Genomic DNA, 27,533 nt, shown 5'->3' with positions numbered 1-27,533 from the left:
TGAGCCCAGAGAGTTTAGTGTAAGAATCTGTGCTCTTAACCATTATCCTATTATAGTTAAAAGAGGCTCAATGACTTTCTTCAGGACCTATATCTTATAAGTGATTGATTTGGGAATAAAATCCATACTGAGTCACCAGTCAGTCTTCTGGGTTCTCATATTACTTTGAACAAATCTTCCTTAACATATTGCTACAGTCTCTTAAAAGTTTGATTTGTCTCCTAGTCATGAGGACTGGGCTTCTCTGTTTCATATTTGACTACCCGAGGAATATAGTTTGGCGTATTGTGCACACAGTAAATATTGACCAGCTTTCATTCGGTGTCTTTTATGCTGTAACAGCTTTCTTCTCTGTTATATTGTGAAGCCACTTTCTCCAAGTTTTAACTTCTTTTTCTTGCTTTGTTTATAGAACACACATTTTTTTGCTTTCTTTTTTTTTTTTTTTTTTTGGCATCTATTTGGTCTTCTTTAAGGTGATTCATTTAAAAGCAGCCCCCTCGTCTTAGACGAAGCACGGCTCTCTCTAAATGAACTGCTGTCTCCAACCAGCTGTCTTCCTGTCATCTTCTGATTGTCTCATTCATCATCATCAAATACTATTAAGTGTCTTTTAGCACTTTGTGCTGTGCTCGGCATTCTATAAGCAAATAAAACAGACATGATGCCTGATTTTGAGGAGTTTCTAATTTAAACCAGCTTGGGAGCTCTTTAACGATCACACTGATCTTCATGAAGGGACTCCTGAGAACAGTTGTTAATCACATAGTGACCAATCACAACCTCACCTTGCATCACTCTCCTCCCCAGATTGTTGTTGGCCTTTTTTTTTTCTTTTTTAAAAAAACATTTTCATTAAAAAAATGTGCCCCTGTCCCAGAATCTTTGCATAAATTACTTGCTTTGCTTGTATGGCTTTCTACTATCACCCAACTATCATCTAGCTAATTCCTTTTCTTCTATCAACATATATAAAGGCCAGTATTTCTTTAGAGAAATTCTGAGACTCGGTGACTAGATCTAATCTCTCTCTCTCTCTCTTTTTTTTTTTTGCTCAAGTGGTTTTTATCAGCATAATATTAATTTTCTTATTCTTCATTCATACCATTAGGTACTTCTTATTAATGAACTGATCACTTTTAGAATTAAGTTTTCAACTCTCCATCACAACTAAATTCAAGTATCTCTCTGCTTCATCAAGTCATATTCTTTGCATTCATTAGTCTTTCATTGATTGCTCTATGGTATGTATCATGTAAAGATGATGTACGTGGATTGCAAGATGAAGTTACAATTAATGCAAGAGTTACAGGATTTCTTTATGGTAACAAAGTGTGCTGTAACAAGTGATGGATAGAATGAAGACTTTTCTGGTTTAGGCCAGTAAACAGTTGAAAGAAAATGAGACTGTTATAGGATTGGCTTTTTAAAAATAAAGAATGATTTTAATATAAAAAAAATAGACCTGTAAAGAATATGTCCTTTATGATTGTGCTTAGAGTCAAGTATAACATAAAAGATGTTGGTTTTATAAGCAGAATCACACATATACACAGACTCAGCTGATGTCTTTTTTCAATATAAAAATGTAATGTTTTTATAATTATAACCTAACATTTGTTATATTTAACATAAAATAAATTTTCACCGTTTTTAGTTCCATCTTTGAAAATAAAGCTCCAAACAAAGTTGGACCCCTATTTGAAATGAATTCACTTGAAGCTGACTTTCTCTATACTTGCTATCCTTATATAACAAGGACCTCTTCCATCTGATTAGTGCCTGTCTCTGGTGCTAAATTGAAATTCACTTCTGGCTTATTAATAAATACTCAATAAATGCTTGTCCAGTGAGTAAAACAAGAAATGACCACTGAATACATGTATGTGTATGACTGAGTCCCTTCGCTGTCCACCTGAGACTATCATAGCATTGTCACTATACCCCAATACAAATCAAGAAGTTAAAAAAAAATATAGCCATTGTTGTGAAACCCTCAGTTAAGTGCCAGTCTCAAATATGAAGACCAGCTGCTTCTACTTAGATTTGCATTCCTTCTTTTATTCACAGGGTAACAGATTCCCTGGATACTCTTTCAGAAATTTCTTCAAATAAACAGAATCATTCTTATCCTGGTAAGATTATGATTTTGTGTTCCTAGTAATTGTTTCTTTTCTTTTCCTTTATTGAACTTTTTTTTTATTGTAAAGTGTATGTGTATATAGAAGAATGTATGAAATATATTTGTATAGCTATGTAATCATAAAGTGATATCTATTACCCACCCCATGGTCGAAGATGATTACCTGTATGTCCTGAGTATTGCCCAGTCTCATCTGCCTCCCTTTTTCATATACCCTGTCTCCAGGCTATGTATCTTGCATTGAATGTTAATTATTCCCTTGATTGTTTTTAATGTCTATCCATCATATATAGATGGCAGTAAATAATGTATGTTTAGTTTTGATTGTTATTTACTATGTTGTGTAGAGGTGATGGTAGGTTAATTGCTAAGTCATGTCCAATTCTTTGTGACCCCATGGACTATAGCCTGCCAGCCTCCTCTGTTCATGGGATTCTCCAGGCAAGAATCCTGGAGTATGTTGCCATTCCCTTCTCCAGGGGATCTTTCTGACCCAGGGATCGAACCCAGGTCTCCCACATTGCAGGCAGATTCTTTACCATCTGAGCCATCTGGGAAGTCATGCTATGTAATGTTCCATTAAAATATATTGTGCTTGTTTGCTAAGTCGCTTTAGTCGTGTCTGACTCATTGTGACCCTATGGACTATAGCCCGCTAGACTCCTCTGTCCATGGGGCAAGAATACTGGAGTGGGTTGCCATGCCTTCCTCCAGGGGGTTGTCCCAACCCAGGGATCCAACCCACGTCTCTTATGTCTCCTGCATTGGCAGGCAGGTTGTTTACCACTAGCACCATCTGAGAAACCCTAAAATACATTATCCATTCTATATTTGAGTTATATCCTGTTTTTGACTATTCAGAAGCTATGCCATTGTACACATTTGCAAAAGTTCCTCTAGGATTGCCAGGCATGGGATATCCCTATCTTCAGCCTTCCTAGTGTGTCAGACTGTCCACATGGGAATGGATGAGAGTCTCTGTCACTCCTCACCTCAGCAACAGTAGTCCCGTTTGATTTAGAAGTCTTTGCCCATCTGGAGAAGGCAATGGCACCCCACTCCAGTACTCTTGCCTGGAAAATCCCATGTATGGAGGAGCCTGGAAGGCTGCAGCCCATGGGGTCGCTAAAGAGTCAGACATGACTGAGCGACTTCACTTGCACTTTCCGCTTTCATGCATTGGAGAAGGAAATGGCAACCCCCTCCAGTGTTCTTGCCTGGAGAATCCCAGGGAAGGGGGAGCCTGGTGGGCTGCCGTCTATGAGGTCGCACAGAGTAGGATAGGACTGAAGCAACGCAGCAGAAGCAACAGCAGCAGCCCATCTGAAGGATGTAAATGGCATCTCCTTGTGGTTTCAATTTGCGGTTTTCAGATTACAAATGAAGTTGAGCCTGCTTTCATATTTATGGACCACATACATTGCCCTTTTTATGACATACCTGTTCAGGTCTTCTGCTCATTATTTTTTTGAGGGGGGGGTTGGTTTGTTTTTATCTTATTAATTTGTAGGTTTCTTTATATATTTTGGGCACTAATATTTTGTGAGTTTTGTTTGTTGCAAGTATCTTTCTCCTTTTTTTGACTTGTCTTTTGTCCCCTTTCCTTCCCTTTTTTGATATCTTTTGATGAGCAGAAGCTTTTAATTTTTAAGTAGTCAAAATAGCAAACTTATGTTTTTCCTTATTTTGTGACTTGGCTTTTCATTGTCTTAACAGTGTCTGTCATAGAGCAGAAGTTTTTAATTCTAATGAAGTCCAAGTTATCAATTTTTTTCTTTCATGACTTGTGCTTTTGGTTTTGTATTGAAAATGTCTTCACCAAACCCAAAGTTACCCTAATTTTCTCCTATGTTATCTTCTAGAAGTTTTATAGTTTTGTGTCTTACATTTATATCTGTGATTCATTGAGTTAATTTTTGTGAAAGGTGTAAGTCTATGTCTAGATTCTTTTTTTTTTTTGGATGCAAATGTTGGTTGGTCCAGCATATTTGTTGAAGAGACTATCTTTTCTCTGTTGAATTGCCTTTGCTCTTTTGTCAAAGAGCAGTTGACTGTGTTTGTGTGAGTCTATTTCTGGGCCCTTTATTCTGTTCTGTTGATCTATTTGTCTTTTTCTTTACTAATACCACATTGTCTTGATTACTGTAGCTTTATAGAAATTCTTCAATTGTAGTAATAGACTCTGATCATCTTCCTCAATTTAGTGTTGGTTATTCTGGGCTTTTTGCCTTTCTGTGTAAACATTGCAAATGGTTTGTTGATGGCTACAAAATAATTTGCTAGTATTTTCATTGGGATTGCATTGAATGTATAGATGAAATTGCAAAGAACTGATGGCTTAACAGTATTGAATTTTCCTACCCATTGATATATTTAGATCTTTGATTTCTTTCATCAGTTTTATAGTTTTCCTAATGTAGATTTTTATATGCATTTTATTATATTTATACCAACATGGTTCTTCCATTTTGGTGTTAATGTCAGTGGTATTGCTTTATAGTAATTCTCTTTATCTTGTATCAGCCTTCTTTTGGTTAAGTATTTGTCTAAAAACTTTTTTTCTAGCCATTGCCTTAATCTTTCTATGTCCTCATGTTTTTGGAATATCTTCTAAATAGAATATAACTGGATTTTACTTAAAAAAAAAAAAAAGACAATCTTTGTCTCTTAATCTGAGAGTTTTACCTATTTGCATTCATTGTATAACTAATATATTTGGATTTATGTTATTTTTTTCTAATATTTCAACTTTTTTGTACTTAAATGTTTTTCTCTCTTGACTTCATTCTGTTTATATTCCTACCCTCTATTTTTCTCATTTTGTTTTCTACTTGTATAAAAGTTATGCTCTATAAATATGCTTCATAGTAATTACTGTAGGTACTTTGACATACATACTTAACAAAGCCTAAAGTCGATTATTATGTTTACTCTTTTCCAAATAATAGAAAATCCTTATAAATTGAGTTATTCTGTTTCTACTTTATTTTCCTCACAAATTTCACATTATTATAATAGTTTTTATATAATTGATATTTATTTAATTTGCTTATACATATTTACCAATATCTTCAATCATAAATCCTCTGAATTTCCTCTTGAAATCATTTTGTTTTTAACTCATTTGTATTCTTAAAATTTCTTTAAGAAAAGGTCTATTGGTAGCAAATGCTCTCAGTTTTTAACTGTCTTTCCTAATGATAGTTTTACCAGGTAAAAGTAAAAATTGATGGAATTTTTAGTTTGAAAGCTGTTTTCTCCCTGCACATTGACATTGTCATTCTTCTGTTTTCTGTCTTCTGTCAGTGTTTTGAGGAGTCAGATATGAGTCTGTCTAATCTGTACCATTGTAGGTGGTTTCAGTTCAGTTCAGTCACTCAGTCATGTCTGACTCTTTGTGACCCCATGGACTGCAGCATGCCAGGCCTCCCTGTCCATCACCAGCTTCTGGAGCTTACTCAAACTCATGTCCATTGAGTCGGTGATGCCATCCAACCATCTCATCCTCTGTTGTCCTCTTTTCCTCCCGCCTTCAATCTTTCCCAGCATCAGGGTCTTTTCCACTGAGTCAGGTCTTCGCATCAGGTGGCCAAAGTATTGGAGCTTCAGCTTCAGCTTCAGCATCAGTCCTTCCAATGAATATTCAGGATTGATCTCCTTTAGGATGGACTGGTTGTATCTCCTTGCGGTCCAAGGGACTCTCAAGAGTCTTTTCCAGCACCACAGTTCTGAAGCATTAATTCTTCAGCACTCAGTTTTCTTTATAGTCCAACTCTCACATCCATCCATACATGACTACTGGAAAACCATAGCTTTGACTCTACTGACCTTTGTTGGCAAAGTAATGTCTCTTCTTTTCAATATGCTGTCAAAGTTGATCATTGCTTTTCTTCCAAGGAGCAGAATCTTTTAATTTCATGGCTGCAGTCACCATCTGCAGTGACTTTGGAGCCAAAGAAAATAAAGTCTGTCTCTGTTCTGTTGTTTCCCCATCTATTTGCCATGAAGTGATGGTAGATGTTTTATCTTTGCTTTTTGACTGCTTTTTAAGATCCTTTCTGTTTGCTTTATTTTGTACAGTTTTACTCTGATTGTGTCTAGGTGGAGACTTCCCTTTGTTTATTCTGTTTGGCATCTTGGGTGCTCCTGGATCTGGGAATTAGTATCTTTGATTTACTCTGTAAAATTCTTCATATTCTGAAAATATTTCTTTCTTCATGCTCTTTATTATCTCCTTCTGAAACTCTGATGAGTAGGATAGTCTAGTTTTTCACTTTTCCATGCCTAGTTTATATTTCTCAGAACTTTCTCTCTCTTGACTGCATTCTGGATATTTTCAGAGTTACCTTTCCGTTTCTTTCTTCTGCTATGTTTATACTACTGCCTAATTCAGCCACAAAGGCTTTTAATTATAAATTTTTCATTTGTTTTCTTTTTGTAAGTCTGTATGGTTGTTACTTATTGTCACTTATTCTTTTCCTATCTTTACAAGATTTTTTCTTTTATGTTATTAAGCATTTTAAATATTATTACCTTTTATGTTTAATATTTCAATATCTGAAATCTTTGTGAGTCTAATTCTGCCATCTATTTCTGTTGAGCCTAACTTGTGGCACTTTCTTTCCTTGTGAGTTTTGTAATTTATTGTGAAATACTTATTTTACCTGCTTAGAATTTAATATATGGAAATTCTCTGAAGCCTGGGTTGATGCCTCTCAAGAAGATTATACAGGCATATCTTGTTTTATTGTGCTTTGCTTTTTTTGTGCTTCTCAGATATTATTTATATATGTGTGTGTGTGTATATATATATATATATATATATATATATATATATATATATATATTACAAATAGAAGGTTTGTGGTAACCTGCCTTGAGCAACTCTCTCAGCATCATTTTTCAAACAGCATTGTGCTTACTTGATGTCTCTGGGTTGCATTTTAACCCAGAGACAGGGGTTAAATTTGAAATTTTAAACTTTTTTAACATTAATTGTTTTTAAGTTTCATTTTTGGCTGTGCTGGTCTTTGCTGCTACACAGGCATATCTCTAGTTGTGGCAGACGGCGGTTTCCCATTGTGGTGGCTTCTCCTGTTGTAGAGCTCAGGCTCTAGGGTGCGTGGGCTTCAGAAGTTGCAGCACATAGGCTCCCAGGTTCTAGAGCACAGGCTCAATAGTTGTACATGGGCTTAGTTGCTACATAACATGTGGCAGCTTCCCAGACCAGGTATTAAACCCATGTTTCCTGCATTGGCAGGCTGATTCTTTACTACAGAGCCACCAGGGAAGCCCCAGACTTTTTCGTTATTATGATATTTTTTGTGGTGGATCTGCGATCAGTAATCTTTGACATTGTTTTGAGGCATGGTGAACCTCGTTCATATAAAATGGCAAACCTGATCAATAGATCAACAAAGGTCCATCTAGTCAAAGCTATGGTTTTCCCAGTAGTCATGTATGGATGTGAGAGTTGTACTATAAAAGAAAGCTGAGCGCCAAAGAATTGATGCTTTTGAACTGTGGTGTTGGAGAAGACTCTTGAGAGTCCCTTGGACTGCAAGGAGATCCAACCAGTCAATCCTAAAGGAGATCAGTCCTGAATATTCATTGGAAGGACAGATGCTGAAGCTGGAACACCAATACTTTGGCCACCTGATGTGAAGAACTGACTCATTTGAAAAGACCCTGATGCTGGGAAAGATTGAAGGTGGGAGGAGAAGGGGACGACAGAGGATGAGATGGTTGGATGGCATCACCGACTCAATGGACATGAGTTTGAGTAAACTCTTGAGAGTTGGTGATGGACAGGGAAGTCTGGCGTGCTGCAGTCCATGGGGTCACAAAGAGTCGGATACAACTGAAGCGACTGAACTGAACTGAATCGATACATGTTGTTGTTCTGACTTGCTCCACAACTGGTTGTTACTCCATCTCATTCCCCCTTCTTGGGCCTCCCTGTCCCCTGAAAACCAACAGTATTGAAAGTAGGATAATTAAGAACCCTACAATGGCCTCTGAGTGTTCAAGGGAAAGGAAAAGTCTCATGTCTCCCACTTTAAATCAAAGGTTGGAAATGATTACAGTTAGTGGGGAAGGCACATCAAAAGCAGAGATAGGTCAGAAGCTGGCCTTTTGTACCAACGGTTAGCCACTCTGTGACTGCAGAGGAAAAGTTCCTGACGGAAACTAAAAGTGCTACTTCAGAGAGCACACAGATGGTAAGAAACAACCTTATTGCTGATGCAGAGAAAGGTTTAATGGTCTGGAGAGATCAAAGCAGCCACAACATTCCCCGAAGCCGAAACCTAATCCAGAGCAAGGCCCTAACTCGCTTCAATTCTGTGAAGGCTGCAAGAGGTGAGGAAGCTGCAGAAGAAAATATTTGAAGTCAGAAGAGATTTGTTTATAAGGTCTAAGGAAAGAAGCCATTTCCATAAGATCAAAGCACAAAGTGAAGCAGCAAGTGCTGATGTAGAGGCTGAAGCAAGTTCCCCAGAAGATCTGGCTAGCTCATTAATGAAAGTGGCTCCATTGAACAGTGGGTTTTCAGTGTAGACATGGGTACATGTGTGTGCTCAGTCGTGTCCAACTCTTTGCAACCCCATGGACTGTGTAGCCCACCAGGCTGCTCTGTCCATGGGATTTTTCCAGGGAAGAATACTGGAGTGGATTGCCATTTCCTCCTCCAGGGCACCTTTCCGACCCAGGGATCGAACCCATGTCTCCTACATTGGCAGGCGGATTCTTTACACTGAGCCACCTGGGAATCCTTCAATGTAGATGATATAGTCTTGTATTGGAGAAGTTGTCATCTAGGACTTTCACAGCTAGAGAGGAGAAGTCAATGTGAGGCTTCAAAGAAGGGGTAGCCTTTAAAAAAAAAGATTGATTTGGCTGCATCAGGTCTTAATTGTGACATGTGGGCTCGTTAGTTGTGGTATGAAAACTCTTATTTGTGGCATGTGGGATCTAGTTCCTGGACCAGGATCAAACCAGGGCCCCCTGCATTGGAAGCTCAAAGTCTTAGCCACTGGGCCATCAGGGAAGTCTAGGCTGACTTTCCTGTTAGTGGCTAATGCAGTGGGTAACTGTTGAAGTCAGTGCTCATTTACCATTCTGAAAATCCTAGGGCCCTTAAGAATTACGTTAAATCTACTCTGCCTGTGCTCTATAAATGGCACGATAAAGCCTGGAGGACAGCACATCTATTTATAACATGGCTTACTGAATATTTTAAGCTCACTGTTGAGGCCTATTGCTCAGAAAAAAAGATTCCTTTCAAAATATTACTGCTCACTGACAAAGCACTTGGTCACCCAGAGCTCTGATGGACATGTACAATAAAATTAAAGTTGTTTTCATGCCTGCTAACACAACATCCATCCTGTGAGTCAAGGAGTCATTTTGAGACTTCCAACTCTTAGTATTTAATAAATTCTTTTCATAAGGCTATGGCTACCAGAGATAGTGATTCTTCTCTTAGATCTGGGCAAAGTTCATTGAAAACCTTCTGGAAAGGATTCACCACTTTAGGTGCCATTAAATATATTCATGATTCATGGGAGGAGGTTCAAATATCAACATTAATGGAAATTTGGCAGAAGTTGATTGCAGCCCTCATGAATGACTTTGAAGGGTTCACAACTTCAGTGGAGGAAGTAACTGGACATGTGGTAGAAATAGCAAGAGAGCTAGAAATGGAGCCTGAAGATGTGACTGAATTGCTGCAGTCTCATAATAAAACTTGAACAGATGAGGTATTGCTTCTTATGGATGAACAGAGAAAATGGCTTGTTGAGGGGGAATCTACTTCTGGTGAAGATGCTGTGAAGATTGTTGAAATGACGATAAAGGATTTCAAACAGTACATAAACTCAGTTGATATAGCAGCAGCAGGGTTTGAGTGGATTGACTCCAATTTTGAAAGAAGTTCTCCTGTGGGTAAAATGCTATAAACAGGCGGGCTGCACAGAGGAATCGTTTGTGAAACAGTCAATTGATGTGGCAAGCTTCATTGTTGCCTTATTTTAAGGAATTGCTGCAGCCACCCCAATTTTTAGCACCCTTCACCCTGATCAGTCAACAGGCATCAACATCGAGGCAAGACCTTCCACCAGCAAAAGACTGTGACTCACTGAAGGCTCAGATGATGGATAGCAGTATTTAGCGATAAGGTATTTTTAAATTAAGGTACATGCATTTTTTTTTAAGACATAATGCTATCACACACTACAGTGTAGTGTAAACTTTTATATATGCTGGGAAACCAAAAAGTCTGTGACTCACTTTGTTGAGATATTTGCTTTATTGTGGTGGTCTGGAATTGACCCTGCAGTATCTCTGAGGTACGCCTGTATTTACTTCTGCCAGTTGCCTACAAGGCACTGCCAACTTTAGTCTACTTCTCTGCAGTGTTGTTGCCTTTATATTACTCAGATAAAGTGAACTTGCCTTCTGCATGGTAGGGTTGACACAGGCTGCTTTCCTTTGTGTTCATCTGAGTGGTGTTTCATTTTGTTTCTCGTTTAACTTTACACTGAGGGTGAGCTGCTCAAGACCCTCACTTTTGTAAGAACCCCATCTTGGCAGGCCCCAGGTTCTCCAGAAGGCAATCTAGTCCTGGGGTACAGGGTGGTGGATTGTTTGGGGGAAACCTCTCATGGTTTCTCTCTTTGGTTTTTGGCCTTTTTGGAATTGTGCCACTTGTATGAGCTCAACGGTATTTTTCTTTCTTTCTTTTTTTTAAAGATTATTGTTGTTTAACATGATACTTGCTTCATTCAAGAGATTGATTCGGCACATCTGGTGTGCTGTAACTGCCAGAATTGGAAATCCCATTCTTTTTTAAACACATCTTTTAAAAAATTTACCTTTTGTGAAGTCTTCTTTTTTTTTTTAAAAGAACTCTGTCATTTGGGGATGCCAAAACCCAGAAGCTCTGAAATTGATTGTTCACAATATATTTAGTAGTAGTGTTTTTAAAACCATTTTAATCCTATTTTTTAAAAGTGATTTATCAAGGTTATAATATTTGAGAGTAAAAAGATTCAACTCTATCAATGTATAATCTGATTTTGTTTGGTATTCAGGAAAGTTTATAATAAAAACTTCCAAAAGTAATGTCATGATCTTGCCTTATTCATGTAGTGCATGGTTTGATGAGAAAGGTAAAATAGCAGTTGTCAAGAAATCTACACTCATGTTACACTCTACATGCACTTATTTTCTTTTCTGTCTGTTTTCAGAGAACCATTTAGTAAAATAGAAGTCTATAGAAGAAATGATAAAAGATAGCTTTTAACAAGAACTGTGAATTTGTGATTTATTTTTCCTCTTCTGACCTTGACTTTCATATTTAGGTTTTAGGAGAAGTTTCAGTACAACTTCTGCTTCTTCCCAAAAAGAGATTAACAGAAGAAATGCTTTTGCCAAGTGAGTATTAAGAAGATTTAGAAAAACATCTTTGAAGATGAATATGACAGGATTCTGTGAAGGAAGAAAAGTAGAGTTTTATATCTTTTACATTGCATGGTAGAGTTTTAACACCTAGGAGAAAAGGTGTGATGAGTGTGTCAGTGAGAAGAATTCTTTGTCCCTCCTTTGCAAGCTCAATTAAAAATGTCACCAATGACTAAAGGTAGTATCCTGAATATATTTTCAAAGAGGCTTAGTACTATTAATAAAAGTTGGAGGAATTTACATTTTGTGTTATCTTTGAATAGGGTGGATTGATTTTACACTGTTTACTTAATTAGAGAATTGACTTACTATTTTGGGGAGTCCATAATAGAAATGTCAGGCCTATTTGCATAAGGTAATCTTACTATTATTTTACAAAATATTCCTGCTTCCTCTTGTAGAATATACTGCTGAAAAGGTGTTTATTGTTGTTTCTTTGTAGATAGAATCTCCTTTTTCTCTTTCTCATTGTATTTATTTCTCCCAGACCCACTTTATTTCGTGGGTAGAATAGATAACTTAACAGATAACTATTAAGTTATCTGAAACTTTCAGAAACTTAAAAAAGCTTTTTTTTGAGGAATATGAGGCTCTTCTAGACTGATTGGGTTAAGGAGTTTTTTATTTTTTTCAATTTTAAATTCTTCCAGTTACTCTATGAACTGTGCCCTGGGGGGCAGAGGGGAGCATCTAGCTGAGTTAGGGACATGCACTAGTCATGGGGTCCTCAAAGCCACCTGGAATTACAGCCCATGCATCAGAACTTAACAAACAGAGGAGCATCAGTCAGGTGGTTTGTGTAATCAGCTGGTCTGAAGTTACTGGGAAGCCTCACAGAGATCTGAGATTTGACGTGAGAACCCTGACGGGGACTGAGGCATTATCAGGTACTGTTTCGCAGAGTTGGGTGGGTTTGGTTTGGTTTCTACCCCTTCCTCAAAACCTTTACCAATTGTGAGATTTTGAAATTGGTCTCCTCACTTGACTAGCTGAAAGAGTTTAAGAGCAATAACTTTATGCTCCAGTTTGTTGAAGATATTCAAGCGTTCTTAGGCAGAATGGAAGAAATTACTAAGAAGAGACAACCAGGATATAAAGGATTTCGAAGGGGGAAAGGTATCAAAATCAGTGTCGAGATGTTGGTGAGTGAAAGAGCATGATACAGAGAAACCAGGGAAGGAGAGAGAAATCTGAACCGTGGGGATGATACAGCAGGTATGGATACGAACAAGATGATGAGCTGACATGAGAAGAAAACATCAACACTTTTGTTGGTTTTCCTTGAAAATAAAAATAAAGGAAGCTTTACTCATCCTTCTACAGATTGACACTAGTACCTGTTTTTTTTTAAAAAGCATACTCTTATTGAGGAAATATAATCAATTTAAAACGTAAATTTTGCCATATTATTATCTTTCAACATTTTCTCAATTATTAATACTCATTGAGGTTGTGAGCAAGAGCCTGGCTTTGTCTTTGGATAGCTTGGATCTGAACACCAGCGCTCCTCTTTGCCACCTCTCTGACCTTATGCAAATAGCTTAACTTTTAATTCCTCACTGGTTTGGGTGAGGTCGAATGAGATAATGTATGTGTTTGGCACATAGTAAGTGCTCAGGAAGTGGTAGATACTGACACGTGAAATTCAGAGTAATTTCATCAAGTTGCCAAAAGACATCACTTTGGGGAGGATACACAGACACACATACACACACATGTATTATGTATTTCTTTGTTAACTTTACCATTATATTTGTACATTCAACATGCTAAATAATCTTTTTTTCCTTTTGCATTTTAAAACTTGGATTTATCAGATGTGGCATAGGACAGGCTTTTTACCTCAGTTTTCCTACCCAGAAAATTAGAGTGCTCTTCCTTTCTCCAGCATTAATAGGTAGAAGTATGTAGGAATGAGACACGGTGTGTGATAATGTATTTAAAAATACAGAGAGTGAAATAAAATGGAAAACAAGCAGGACCCAGATTCTGCTCACAATCAGGCTCCGTGCAGTTTTGGTAACAGGTTCTTTGTTATCTCTACTGTGTGGCCAGGATAAGGGTTTCTCTTGGTGGAGAGATGGTGTGGATGGTGGGTGGATGGCTTCATGGTGGTGGTTTCTGGATGACTGTTTTGGGAGGTCTCAGGTTATAGAGCAACAAGATCCTGGTCATATTTCTATTTGGGGCAGGTTTCAGGATTAGCTACTTCCAGGGCCTGGAAGAAGCTCCGGGCAGTACCGGCAGAAGGCCTTGTCTGGGCTGCATGTGGGTGCCTGGTGGTTGTGTCATCAGGTCATGTGGGTGGCGGGTGCTTGGAGGCAGTACCTTGTAAGTAATGTTTTATTGTCGAGGAAAGGAGAGGAATCCTGTTCTAGGCAACTAAGATCCTTCCTGATGTTAGTGACAAGGGGGAGTGGCGAACCCTTAAATGTAACTGGAGTTCCTTCATAGAAGGGGTGTGTGTGTGTGTGTGTGTGTGTGTGTGTTTGTGTGTGTATAGTTTCCAAAGCTGTGGATTCACAGTTTTTAAAAATGGTTTTCATGTAAAGAAATATTTGAAAGGTGAACAAAAGGTAATTTTAATTTACCATGGCCAAATACCAGGTTTCATTCTTTTTGCTTCATTAAATAGGTATAAAATGTGTGTGCACATACATAAATCGCTAGTGAAATCTTAAATCCAGATGAAAGTAGCATTAAAATAGCCCGAAGAGAAAAACTTTAAGCAACAGTATATCCTAGTGTTGCTGCATAGAATAGGAGAGATCCAGTTGTGAATGCCGAGTGTGCTGTTTGGTGAGTGACTTGTGGACCTGGCCTGGAGGGGAGCATGGCACACGGCGTCGCGCGGCTTCATGCTGAAGCATCTCCCTCGGTCCCCTGTGCGCAGGCCAAAGCCCACCCTGCACCGCAGCTGGAGCAGCAGCTCGACGGCCGGCGGCCTGGAGGGTAGCGTGAAGCTGCACGAGGGCTCCCAGGTCCTCCTCACCAGCTCCAACGAGATGGCCACCGTGAGGTACGTGGGCCCCACCGACTTCGCCTCAGGGATCTGGCTGGGCCTGGAGCTTCGAAGCCCCAAGGGAAAGAATGATGGGGCAGTGGGAGACAAACGCTACTTCACCTGCAAGCCCAACCACGGGGTCCTCGTGAGGCCCAGCAGAGTGACCTACCGGGGAATAAACGGGTCCAAGCTGGTGGATGAGAATTGTTGAGTTAGGCTTCTACATTGTTAAAATAAATGAGCTTACACACACACACACACACACACACACAAAGTCCATGACTAGTGGTTTACTTCACTTAGCCATTATTTAAAATTTGAAAATACAACTATCTTCATATAGACCATTATAACAATTCAGAGAGACCCCTTTAAAAAGCTTGAAATATGAACTGTAGGAATCATGGGTCTCTTAAAACAATATAAAACTATGATTTTTTTTTAAAAGCTTTTAAAGCTTTAGACCCAAGAAAATTCTTAAACTTGGGGAAAATGTGCCATGAGGTGACTGACTGCTTTTGTGTCTCATTTTTGCACAGAAGAGTGGATTTTCCATATACCATCATTGTGCAGGTTTTCACTAGCTTTGGTTAATGTTAAGACGCTCACATGACCTTGTTTGGAGTTTTTCTTTCTTTCTGTACCATTGAGGACAAGGCGAGAATAGCAGCTGGATGATGTGCGTTTTTCTTGTCTTTGGGTTTCGTTCTTTGCCCTTCTGGGAATGTCCCACCTACAGACACTTTAGAGCTGTGGGGGTAGATGGGCCCCCGGGGCTCTGGAGCTCAACCTCTGCTGCTGCAGGGTTCTGAAGCTGCTCTTCCTCACCTGGGTCATGAGCTAGCTGGTCACCAGACCGTCCAGCTGGAATGCAGGTCTCCTTACCGTGGCCTGGGCTCTTGCTGCTGCCCAGTGCGTCATCTCAGGCCTTTCTTCTGTGTTGGTGACTGCCTCATCTGGAGGAGCTCCAAAATCCCGTGATTAGGGTCATGAATTTGTCACAATTGGAACTATTTGCACATATTTAACTTCCTTATTAGACATATCTATAAAACACACACACGCGAAGCACTTTGAAAATAAAACATGATGCACTTTCCTCTTTGTGGAGGATTTGCCATCATTTCCTCTGGGGATGAAAAATATTAAAAAAAAGTATATTTAAGACAGAGCAAATTAAGATATGTTAAGAAGAATGTAGTAGCTATTCATTTAAATGGTTATGGTCTTTGGTGTTGTTTTATTATTCATAAGATTGGTGTTGCCTATGCTGTTGCTGCTGGTTTCATGTTTTCAATTGTTGCAGAATTCAGCCTGTTATAAAGCTGCAGAGCTGTATCATGTCTTTATTTTCCTTTTGAGTACATGTTAACAAACTAAGCTTCATGATAGAGTGATATAATAATGCAAAACATTTGTGTTGTGGATATGTATTGAAGTTTGTCCTATATGTACAAAGATTTATCTTTTATCATAGATATTCAGACTCTAAACTACCACAGAAATATCAGAGCAGTTTGCTTTATAAGATAAAAGCATCCTTCAAAATGGAGCTTGCTTTGTGCTTTAGAAAGAATACGTTGAACTATTTTGCAATATACTGTTTAAAATCTAAATTCTGTTGCTTTGCTGCCTTTTTTAAAAAAGTATGACATTTCAAATATTGCTAGAGCTATTTTCCTGAAATACATTTGCAAAGTAAGGCTGCTTTATAATCAAGGAATATTTTTGATTGAAGAAAGTGACTGTACTATGATTCAAAAGTAAACTTATTTTATTATATAGTTTATTTCTTAAAAACTCTATTTATATCTTACCATGAAATCCATGACTACACTGAACTTGGGTGTCCATAATTCTTCCTCTTAAATGGAAAACCCTATAAGTTAGTAACAGTAATGTCAACACTGAATTTATTTTGAGGTTAGAGAACCAATTGTTCTCATATTTAGATTAGGATTATTAAATCTATGTAATATGTATGTTTACATATACTATACATAAAAATTAGGTGTTTTCATTTGTGTTTTGCTTCTGTCATTCAAAGTTCCCATCTTGAACATTAATAAAAAGGGAAGCTGTTTGGTTTGGAATGGCATGTTGTCATTGACCCTGCCTGCAGTACCTTTTCTCAGGTACTCAGATTACATATGCTTTGTGTTTAATTTTTTTTCTTCTTACAGTAATGACTTGGATTTGTCCTATACCTATTGAGAGTCTTAAAAAGTGCCATGCTTCTACTCAGCAAATAAAGTTATGTTTCCAGCTACTTTCTTATTACTTTGTTTTGACGCACAGAGAGTCATTTAAGAAAATAATAAATTTCTGTGGTTTTCTAAAATTGCTTAATTACCTTTTATACCAGTGGGATTTCATTTATTTAGAGTAGGATAGAAAACGTTGAGTTTACAGATTTAAAATTATATATAAATAAGTGTCTACTTCCTACTGAAAGGCTTTTGTTTCTATATTTTAAGGTAATTTGGTGGCAGTATGTTTAAGTGCTTTAAATGTGTTCAGATAGAGACATTTGCAGAGTCTGAGCCGAGACACTAACCATGGTGAGTCCCTTGTACCGTCCTCTCCTGAGCTTCTTATCACTCTCATGTGTTATTATTCTACTTAGCATTTACCACCCTTGGTTATGTTCAACTTTGTGCTCATTGAGGGGTGGGTTCTAATTGTTTTGTTCATCACTTCATCCCTAACACTTGGAATAATACTTGGTACCTAGTACATGCTGAGGAAATGCTGTTGAATGAGCCGAGGCAGTGGAGGCCATCGATGGTTTACAGTAGAGGTCGCCAGCTTCAGCCAGGTGGGCTTGAGAAGCCAGGCCACGGACAGGTACATTTTGCTGGGTAAGGGAGGACAAGGGACAAGAAAGGTTTGAATCATGGTAGCCCACCTTTACCCCAAATAGTGACATGCTGGGTGTCAAGGGTAGAAAAGGGAACAGGAAGGACAGTGTGGTCACCTAATTGCCCATCTGTTTTCCCTGGGGCCGGCTCTGAATTTCTGTTGTGCTGATGCTAATTCAGAGGACACAGTAACATGTGTGCTCCAACACAGAGAGGGTGGACTGGATCTCAGCCATGTGTGTACAGCATTGGTTTCTGGAGTCAAGCATTTTTATTTCAGAGTTTTATTTTGGACCTACCTATTTAGACTATGTGATATTATTTAAACCACATTGACCAATGGCTAGAGACCTAATGTGTTAGGAATCATCTTAATTAGGATATAGATCTAGTAATTAACTGTTCACTGGATATTTGTTATCTAAATGATTGACCCAGAGACATATAATACATTTCATTGCATGACAAGCAAGTAGGAGAATTTTTTATTTTTCTTCATGCCCTTTGCTTTACTACACTCATTTATTATACAAACACAGTAGTTAATACAAAGCTCACATTGTCACATATGATTTTAGTAACTATTTAGTAATATCCCTTGGTACATAGGTCCTTATTTACAAACAATGTCATATAAGCTGCTTGAATACACAACAGACATTCTTAATGGAGACTGTGTGGGGTTTGAACAAGTTACGTAAGTTGTGTTAAGATTTTATTACAAGCAGAATATGAGGCCTTTGCATAGGCAAAAATAATTTTTTTATAGCAAAATTTTTGCCAGTGCTCCTTTTAAGGAAGGAGAAAGAAATTTATGTGGAGGAGAGTGGATGGGCACATTACTAACAACAATGTATTTTCATTATGTGTGGTAGAAATGAAACTCTTTTCTGCTCATAGCCTTTTCCCTTGAGGAGAAAGGCATGGGTTGGGGGGTAGGATCCTTGTTTCTTCTCATTCTTTAAAATATAACAGAATTTTCATGATAAAGCAGCAGTAGGTCTTGTCATTTTTTAGTTCAAATTGGAAAGTGTGGTCCTGATGCTGAGGAGGGGCTGGCTGTAAGTTCTGAGCTGTGTTAGTGAAGACACTCTAGGTGTTTAAATTGAGGCTGTTTAGCTAAAACATAACCTGTCTCCAGTGATCACTGCCGTCATTTGACCATCGATCGTGAATATGATTTAATTTCAGCTCTAAAATCCTTCATGCACCCCCAGGTGTCAAGCTTGTTGCTCTTGTAGATGCTCAGGTCTTCACACGCACACCTTGTATGCCTCTGTTCTCAGAGGAGCCGGTCTCAGGACTGGATATTTTGTCAGAGTTGTTTGAACTAGATAAATTAAATAGGGAGTCTCAGGAAGCTACTTGCACTGAACTGAATTTGAAGCATTCCTAAAGTTTAGGAAGTTTAAATATCTACATGTTGTGTTCTCTTTGATCTGTGTTGATCTCATAGAAGCTAAGTTCTTTCAGCTCCAGCCTGAGAGAGGCATTACTTGAAGAACCCTTACCTTCATGAAGACCAAATCAGTGATTTTTCATGTAACAAATCAAATAAGACTGACATGGAAATGAATCATGTTAAAATTACGTGCACAGTTTCAAGTCATCCTTTTTATTCTATGTCTAATATGACTTCTGAGATTCAGTTTAAGTCTTAGTCAAATGTTGATGATATTGGCTGTCCCTGACAGTTCTCGTTATGAAGGATAGGTGTTGCTCTGCAATATCTTTGGGAGAATATCCTAATGTGGACTTTTGAATGAATTTTAATAGTCATAAAAATTCCATATTGATGGCAGGGGAAAGTGGATTTTGCATTATACACAACAGAGAAGAGGATGAAAGTGAAAATTTTCAGTTTCCTTTATTGAACCTGCCAGTAAAGATAGATTTCTAATAAGAATTCCAATAGATTATATGTACCTGTTAAAAATGTTGTGATTTTTCTCAAGCGATCTTTTCTCTTTCTTGAAGGGACTAGAGCTTAGGGAATTAAGAAATAGCATGAGGTTTCTTGAGGCCTCACTTCACACTCCCTGGTGTGAGACAGAGGAAAATCCAGTCCATGTCCTGCTTGAGTTTGTTTTCTTTTATGAAACATCACCTGCTGCTTTACTGGTTACATTCATGAAGAAAAATAATTTGTCTTTAATCTTACTTCTCTGAGAACTGTGAAATATCACATAAATATTATTGTGGAATAAAGAAAAAATATTTAAAAATATTTTTCTCAACTGTTAGATACACTAAAATGTAGAAAATTGCCTGCAGTCGTCACAGTCTTCTCTTTTGGTGGGACATTTGAATTGGCTATCTTTTGGGGATTCCTTATTTCTAGATCCACTATAAAGCTATATAATCCAGCACAGGTTTCTAAAAATTGCCCTCCAGTGGCAGTGGGTGTCTCCACAAAGCTGAGAAGAGGGATTCTAACCAATCCAATGGTGGTTGGGAGAGAGGACTCCAGTTACTATGAATTCCTCATCATAAATGGTTCCACGATGTTTGTTGAGGGAGGCCTGACTCCATGGACACACTGGTCTCCAGCATGCGGCTTATCATGGGCTTTGTTACGCTGGGAATGGTCACGGACAGAAAGTACATGAGATCTGTCATTGGACATTAGGCATGGTGAAGGAGAACCTTCGAGTGATAAGTCACATGATTTTACCTTGCTAATAAGGCTGCCACTGTCGCAAACGTAACAAAAGAGAAATAAGTGGTGTCATGGTGAGTGTGAAGGTCATTAAGATATGATTTCCATAGTCCTGTGTCAGCTTTGCTTCTTTCAGGAAACCGTCTTGAATTAACCTCATTTTGCTATGTTAATGATTTTATGATTTATTAAAGAGATCTTTGAATAGAACAATAAACAGAGAACTGATGCTAAACTTCTTTCTGGTCTCCTTTTGAATGAAGATTAAATATAATTTGCATCACTGGGATTGTGCACTGAATTAATTGGCTTTGGCTTTGAATGAATTAAGAGTCTCTCTCTCTGTCTCTCTCTCTCTCTCACACACACACCCACACACCCCCCCCCTACCAACTGTGGGCCAGATGTTGGGATTTACCTTACACAGGAGTGAAGTCTTACAGAATCAGACTTCAGAGCTGGAAGGGGGCCTTTGAGACCAAACTGCTCATGTTTTTAAATGAGAAAGTGAGAATTTAACTTGCTGGAGTCATGTAAGTAGGTAATTGCTGTCTAATACCTATACTCAACTCCTGCACTTGGTCTGCATACTAGTTCTCAAATAATCGATGAGTGCTAAACCATGCAAAATATTACAACCGTGTGAGGTTTTTATCAGTCTGATAATCATCTGTACTGGCAAATAACCTCTCACAATGTAAGTGCTCTAGGGAGCACTAATATACTAAGACTTAGTGGGTTCATTTAGTAAGACTGCCTTTCAACTAACACTGGCTGAAAAACTCGCCTGCCCAATGAGGCTTTTAGTGATGGCAGGATAACTTATTTTGAGTAATTGCTTTCAGGGAGGCAGTAGGCCTTAGTAGAGGAATGGAGTGGGGTAACTGCTGGAGCACAGGTCAAACAGAGGGATCTGAGGAATGGACAGGGCACAGTACTGCAGATAAATTCAGTATCTGGGGTTCTCTTGAGGCAAGCCTGGTGGTGCCATCTTTACGTGGAAAGGTAACACGCTCATTTACATTTACTGAACGCTGAAGCCGTGTTCCTCCCTCCCCCAACACTATGTCATATTATTTCCTTACACTGAGCTTTTCAAATGTTTTAAAAGTTATTAACTTAGAGCTAAAAATAGCTTTGTGTTTGAGTGGTGCATTAAAAATTAAATACACCTACTCAGGATAACAAATCAAAACAGAATCTTAATAGAAGCCTTAGTATTTGTTCTCAATAATTATCTTTTATTTTAGGGCATCTTGTGGAAGATTATAGGAATTTCTGGTTTTTGTTTTATATGTTCACACAACAGCACAGGGAACCATCTGCTGCAGTGAAATTAGCAAAGTCAAGTTGTGTGTTCTTTGGGGACCCATTTAAAAAGTCATTAGCTAAAGACAGATTGACAATGCACTTCATACATTTTATGAATCTTGCCATGGGAAGTCTGTTATTCAGAGTAGTCTAAATTCATAAGCGTCATGTTTTAGGTCTACAAAGCTCATGTGAATTTTAATTCTACTATTGCTAGAGAAAAATCTGTTAAAAATAGCCTGATCACTTAGAATTTTTAGTGGTACATGTGTGCTCAGTCATGTCTGCTGCTTTTCGGCCGCATGGACTGTAGCCCTGCTGGGCTCCTCTTTCCATGAGATTCTCCAGGCAAGAATACAGGAGTGGGTTGCCATTTCCTCCTCCAGGGGATATTCCCCACTGAGGAATTGAACTCGTTTCTTCTTCAGCTCCGGCACTGTAAGCAGATCCTTTACCACTGAGCCACTGGGGATTTTTGGTGGTGCGCCCTGTGAATCTGGAGGTAAAAGCCCCAAGTGTTACAGAATAAAGTTAATCTGTGGTTATGTAATATCTTACAGCTGTAGAGTTTATCAAAAACTATATGGAGAGGCCAGACACTTTAAAAAGAATTCATCAAGTTGATTAAATGTCTTCCTCTGTTGCTCATTTTTTAACAGTAATGTAGCAGAGAGTCTTCACACTCTTCTTTTGAGCTGAAAGGACTGGGTTCTGGTCGAGTTCTTGCTACTGTCATTAAACAACTGACAGATGAAGCCCACGTGGCACAGAAGGGGAGCTGGGAGGACTGGATGGGACTAGTGGGAGGGCAGGCATATAGAGACACATGCCAACTTTTGAAATTCTCCCCACAATCAACCCAATTCATTAAGGAATTCAAGAGGTGTGAGAGGGAGTGCTTGTGCTTTCACAGTTTGTAATCTCCCTGAGGGCCAGGGAGAAAGGGACGTTATTATCCTCATTTTGTATATGGAGACACTGAGGTACAGACACATCTGAGAACCCATAGACAGCCAGGACGCACATCCTAACTGGACCTGAAGAATCTGATCTTTCAACTACCAAGTAGATCTTACACTTTCTAAAAAAATAAAAGTTTGTTCCTGATATATTGATCTGCTAAAATATTGAAGTACCATCTACTGATAAACTAGTCATTCCTCACAAATTGTCAATTTCCCAATGGAATGATTGTGAACTTACAATGAGCTTCTTTATAGATATGGGACATGAATAATTATACTAGCTTATGGCTTAATTAATGTAACTTCTACAGACTTTAATTGTGCCTGTCCATGTTCTAGGTGGAATTTTCCATCATAATTAATAAATATGTGAGTCCATAGCATCAGTATGAATTGCTGGAGCCATATGGCTGGAGTGCTGATACCTGGGCGATTAGCAAGTTAAATAAAACATCTTGAGGTCATCATATCTCGGTGTGGAGTTGTTTATTATCCATGTATACAGGCTTTTAAGATTGGACTACCATTTACATGAAAACTGATACCAATAAAGATGATTAGAGAGAATCAACAAATCAATCTCCATGGTAGTAAGGCACAACCTGAAAATGTAGTGGATGTGTAGTTTTTAAGAAGAGAAAGGAATAAGATTTTTCCCTTGTTAATGAAAGAGTTGGCTATTTAACCATGTAGCATGCTCCCTGTTTAATTGGTTACTGGTGTCACAAGTATAAAGTAAAATTGTTCTCATTTTGACAGTTGCTCTGTCACCCTTTTAGGAGGGTATTTTTCAAAGTGTGATTCTTGGACACCTTCAGGTGGTTTATGAGTTAATGGTTATATAATTAGACTATTTACTTTGTGCCGGGCATGAGCTAAAACTTGATTGATATAAGTATTTAGAGATGAGTTCATTGATGTTTCATCTTCATGTGTGTCCGATGAAGATACTTTTGGCAGTCAAGAAGATAAAGCAAAGTGATGTCCAAGGTATCTGAGCTTCTAAAGATGTGAAGAACTACTGACTAGGCAAGGCTCTGCCATAGGGGAATCAACACTCACTGGTCTGGTGTTGGCTTAGAACAGAATGGCCTCATGTCCAGGTGAGACTGTTGATGCAAGTGGAGTTGAGAAGGCAGGGGAAGGTGGATAGACACAGTCCTTCTGCTTGGGAATGTTTAGTGCTTAACAAGTGATAAAAAATGCTTTCGTCCCAAAGTGAGGTTCTGGCACAGCTACCACCAGAAATGAAACTGGGAAAGAGAATGGAGGGGAGCAGAAAGAGATGAAAACTTTCTGATAAAGCATCATTACATACTTCTGTGTGTAAGATTTAACAGATTCCCAACTTGTCTGCAATGGAGATAAATTTCACGTGTGAAAACCAAGTTCAGAACTCTTTGTAACATGTCACTACCAACCTCAGCACTCCACGTGTTCCTTAATTCCTTCACTTGTCACCCAGAGAAAAAAACTGTTTTACTCTGTATTTGACAGGTATACAAATTATGCATTGTGTTTCAGTCAATTTCTGTTCCCATATGTGCTAGAATCACACACCATTAAGGAGCCGGAACTGGGGAAAAGCCTAGAAGGAAGGATACTGAATCAGTACCTCTCCTTAGGACCACTGGAGGGCCTGCTGCTCCCGAGATTCTTCTCCAGGAGTAGAAACTTCAGCTTGGTAACCTTCATGATTGAAATTGTTAGAAAGTGTGACACTAATAATGCCCATGAATGGATACATTTTTATGCCTCGATGTATCACTGTTGCTTACATTAAAAAATTTTTTTTAAATTATATCGGAGTTTATTTTAGTGCTAAGTTTTAAAATAAGGAGTTAAATTTTTAAATCTCAAATTTTCGACACAGTAGGAAACCTCACACTCCACTGTTCACCCTTAGTAGTAGGATTTTCTTAAGGCTTGAGGTATATTACCAGGATGTTGGACTCTCTGGATCTTACCGTCCTCAAAGCACTTTGAGTACTTGTGTTTCATTCAGGTGAGTATATACACATTTTCTCTCTACTACTCTAACGATTCACCACATTTTTATGATATGATCGTCGATGACTCAGCACACCCAGCATCCACAGTGACCTTCCAGTGAGTTGTCTATGATTCTTTTCCAAGTAAACAATGTCCCCGCGCTGACACTACAGAGAACTTTATTTTGGTTCCCTCTGCTCTCAAGTGGTCCAGGCCCACATTGACCAGGTAAGGGAACACCTATGACTCTGACTAGCAAACACGGGAGCGGCTAGCTCTGCGAGCGTGGAGCAGAGCACGCGGGACAGGGAGAGAAGCAGGAGCAGGTGGGCACCAGCCATCCGTCAGAACCCTATGCAGCCCCGTCCCGGCCTCGCGTTGATCACTCGTCTTTATATGTTCTCCTTTTGCAAGACTGGGATGAACCCGTGTTCCAAACCTTTAGAAGCAATTTGAAAACACAGCTTTTGATGTGGCACTTCAAAACAAGTTGGCACAGAATGAAGAGTGACATTTGGTCAGTGGTTTGCGGAGGAGCCGTAGCCTGTCCCTCCCCGGGCCGGGCTGGGGCTCAGGGCGCAGGCTGGCTCTTGGGCGCGGGGTCCTCGTAGCGGCCCGGGCCGGGGGCGGCCTCCGGGGGGAAGCCCTGCTGCTGGTAGCCGTAGTTGACGGTGCCACACGGGAAGTGGCGCAGCCTGAACAGAGGCACGTCCCGCAGGCTGGCGGTCAGGGCCGACGGCTCGAGGAGCAGCGAGGCGCCCGGGCGGCGGGCGGCGGGCGCGGGGGCCGGGACAGCACGGGCGCCCTCGACGCCCGGGGGCCCCCGCTCGCTCTGCTCCTTCTTGGCCGGTGGAGTGTTCTTTTTGGTGGGTTTCTCTGTAAACCAGGAGCCGTAGGTGGGGTTCCAGAGGCTGGTGGGCTTGTTCCTGGAGCCCTGGACTTGGGGCAGCTCCGAGGGCGGGTTGGACTGCGAGAAGGCCATGTTGACGTGTCCCCCGTCCACGGCCGGCGGCCGGGCGCCGCCTCGGACACAGGCCTCCGCGACCGCGGGCTTCTTGCCGGCCTTGCCGGGCGGAGCCGAGGGCAGAGCGGCGGGGGCGGCCGGCTCGCGGCCCTCCTCTCGCTTGGCCTGGGCCGCTGAGACCAGGAGAGGAGGGATTCCCTCCGGGTCCTGGGGCCTCATGGGCACCTTCTCTTCCTCTTCCACGAGGGGCCCGTATTCTACCGGCAAAGCGGTGTTGATCACATCTGGGTCCTACAGGCGGGAGAGATGGACGGATGGAGACTTTGAACCACAAAGCAAACGTGTGGATGGGAAGATAACCTTAGCCATGATGTCATCCAAACTTACTTCACAGATGAGGAAACCATTCAGGGTTTACTGGGAATATATTAATTTGTAAGCACGGGAGAATAAGAAACACGTGCGAAAACGTCCTCATCTTTGTAGAGCTTGGAGGAGAGGCGCTATTACAGAAGAGCGTGCTGGGACAGGGTGCCCAGAAGCGGCCCCATTGCCTGGGGAAGGGGAGTGGGCTCAGGAAAGAAAGGCTTTGCAGAGACCAGCTTTAGGCAAAACTTACAGACGAATGGATTTAAAAAATTATAAATTAGTTTTTTAAAATGGTTACAACTGTTCCCAGTGAAGTTTGCTCAGTCGTGTGCTGCTCTTTGCAATCCCATGGACTTACCAGGCCCTGTCCATGGAATTTTCCAGGCAAGAGTACTGGAGTGAGTTGCCATTTCCTTCTCCAGGTGAACTTCCCGACCAGGGGATCGAACCCACGTCTCCCACATGGCAGGCAGACGCTTTATCCTCTGAGCCACCAGGGAAGCCCAGTTCCCAATGAAATAGTTAAAAACAAAAATCTATATGTTTGACTTCAAAATGTGTCTGTTGAGAGTGAGAGGAGGGGAGGGGAAGGGAGGAGGGACACACCATGCTGGCTGACAAGGTTAACCTCTGGTTCTCCTAGCATTTCCATCACCTTTGGATGGAGGCTGCACTGGATCATAACGTTTCTGGGTTATATCATCACTTCATTACACATGCTGATATCACAATGCAGTGGTTTTTCAACAAGTTTGGATCTGATGAAACCCAGGAAATACTGACGTGCTATGAGGAAAACCACTTACAAAATCAACTCTGTGCTAGATCATTTTTACAGCGACAGACTGATATAGAAAAGCAGAAGACAGTTGCTAGAGATTTGAGGAAGATTTGTGGAAGATTTGTGGAAGAAAGCTTAAAGTTGGGGAAACTTAATCCTGTACTATTTTGTGCAAATTGGGAAAACCATTACTTCAGGTTAATAGAAAAGCACATAGGTCCAGTATTCATCAGTAAAAAGTTTAAGCATAAAAAATAACTACCTTCTAATTCTCTCTGCTTTAGTCTTTAGTTCCTTCTCTATTAATTATTAATTTCTAGAATGAGTCATTCAAAATATGCTTGTACAGAGCTCCCAGCTTTTAAGAGGGATCTTATGTGCTTTGGAGAAGAAAATTACTCCAAAGTATATGTACTTAAGTGGATGCATCCCATTAATATTACAACATAATAACCTAAAAGCCACTGAACATCAAGTTCTCTAAAACAAACAAAAAAACCCCGAATAACTTGAAGTCTATATAGATAAATGCTTTCTGAGCTCAAAGGACCCAAAAGAATGGAATCATGAGGACAGGAGATGACTCCAGTGTGAAAATGTGTATGTCTATTGTCACAACTAAGAGGAGAGGGAATTTAGAGAGGTAGCGCTTTGTTGTCTGACTTCTAAAAGGTTCTCCAGAATCTGATATCCTGGCAGAATGAGAGGCAAAAAAGAGGGAAAGAAAATTCACGCAGCCTGGAGGTGAGAAGTGTCGGTGTGAAGGTCCCTGAGACCTTGAAGTAGAGGAGCACACCCCTCCACCGAGGACGGTGCAGACACAGACGGAGGAGATTGGGGGCCAGGGCTCTCACTTGATGGCCTCCACTCTTGAGGAGGTAGAAGGCATAGTTATCTGCTGAAATGTACCCCATTTCTATTAACATCAAAACAGGAAAAAGGCAGTCCCTACTGACGGAATTGGGAGTGGAATCTGGACAGGGACCAGCAGGACTTCGGGAAGCTGCGTGGCTTGGACAGAC

General features: G+C 39.8%; 2 protein-coding genes across 3 annotated transcripts in view; one reads left to right on the top strand and one right to left on the bottom strand.

The window, feature by feature from the left end:
* Positions 1–16,878, top strand: part of CLIP4 (CAP-Gly domain containing linker protein family member 4) — a 63,794-nt gene extending 46,916 nt beyond the window's left edge. For both annotated transcript variants that reach the window (XM_055540608.1, XM_055540607.1), the window contains exons 14-16: positions 2,071–2,135; positions 11,506–11,578; positions 14,499–16,878. In XM_055540608.1, coding sequence (XP_055396583.1) covers positions 2,071–2,135; positions 11,506–11,578; positions 14,499–14,820 — 460 coding nt within the window. In that variant the 3' untranslated portion in view covers positions 14,821–16,878. The remainder of the gene's footprint in view (positions 1–2,070; positions 2,136–11,505; positions 11,579–14,498) is intronic.
* An 8,090-nt stretch (positions 16,879–24,968) lies between these two features.
* ALK (ALK receptor tyrosine kinase) overlaps positions 24,969–27,533 on the bottom strand; it is a 746,236-nt gene continuing 743,671 nt past the window's right edge. The window contains exon 29 of the mRNA XM_055541746.1: positions 24,969–25,652. Within this exon, the coding sequence (XP_055397721.1) occupies positions 24,969–25,652 (684 nt within the window). The remainder of the gene's footprint in view (positions 25,653–27,533) is intronic.

This window comes from Bubalus kerabau, chromosome 11 (genome assembly GCF_029407905.1).
Source record: "Bubalus kerabau isolate K-KA32 ecotype Philippines breed swamp buffalo chromosome 11, PCC_UOA_SB_1v2, whole genome shotgun sequence".
NCBI classification, from domain to species: Eukaryota; Metazoa; Chordata; class Mammalia; order Artiodactyla; family Bovidae; genus Bubalus; species Bubalus kerabau.
This window is presented reverse-complemented; position numbering and strand designations above follow the sequence as displayed.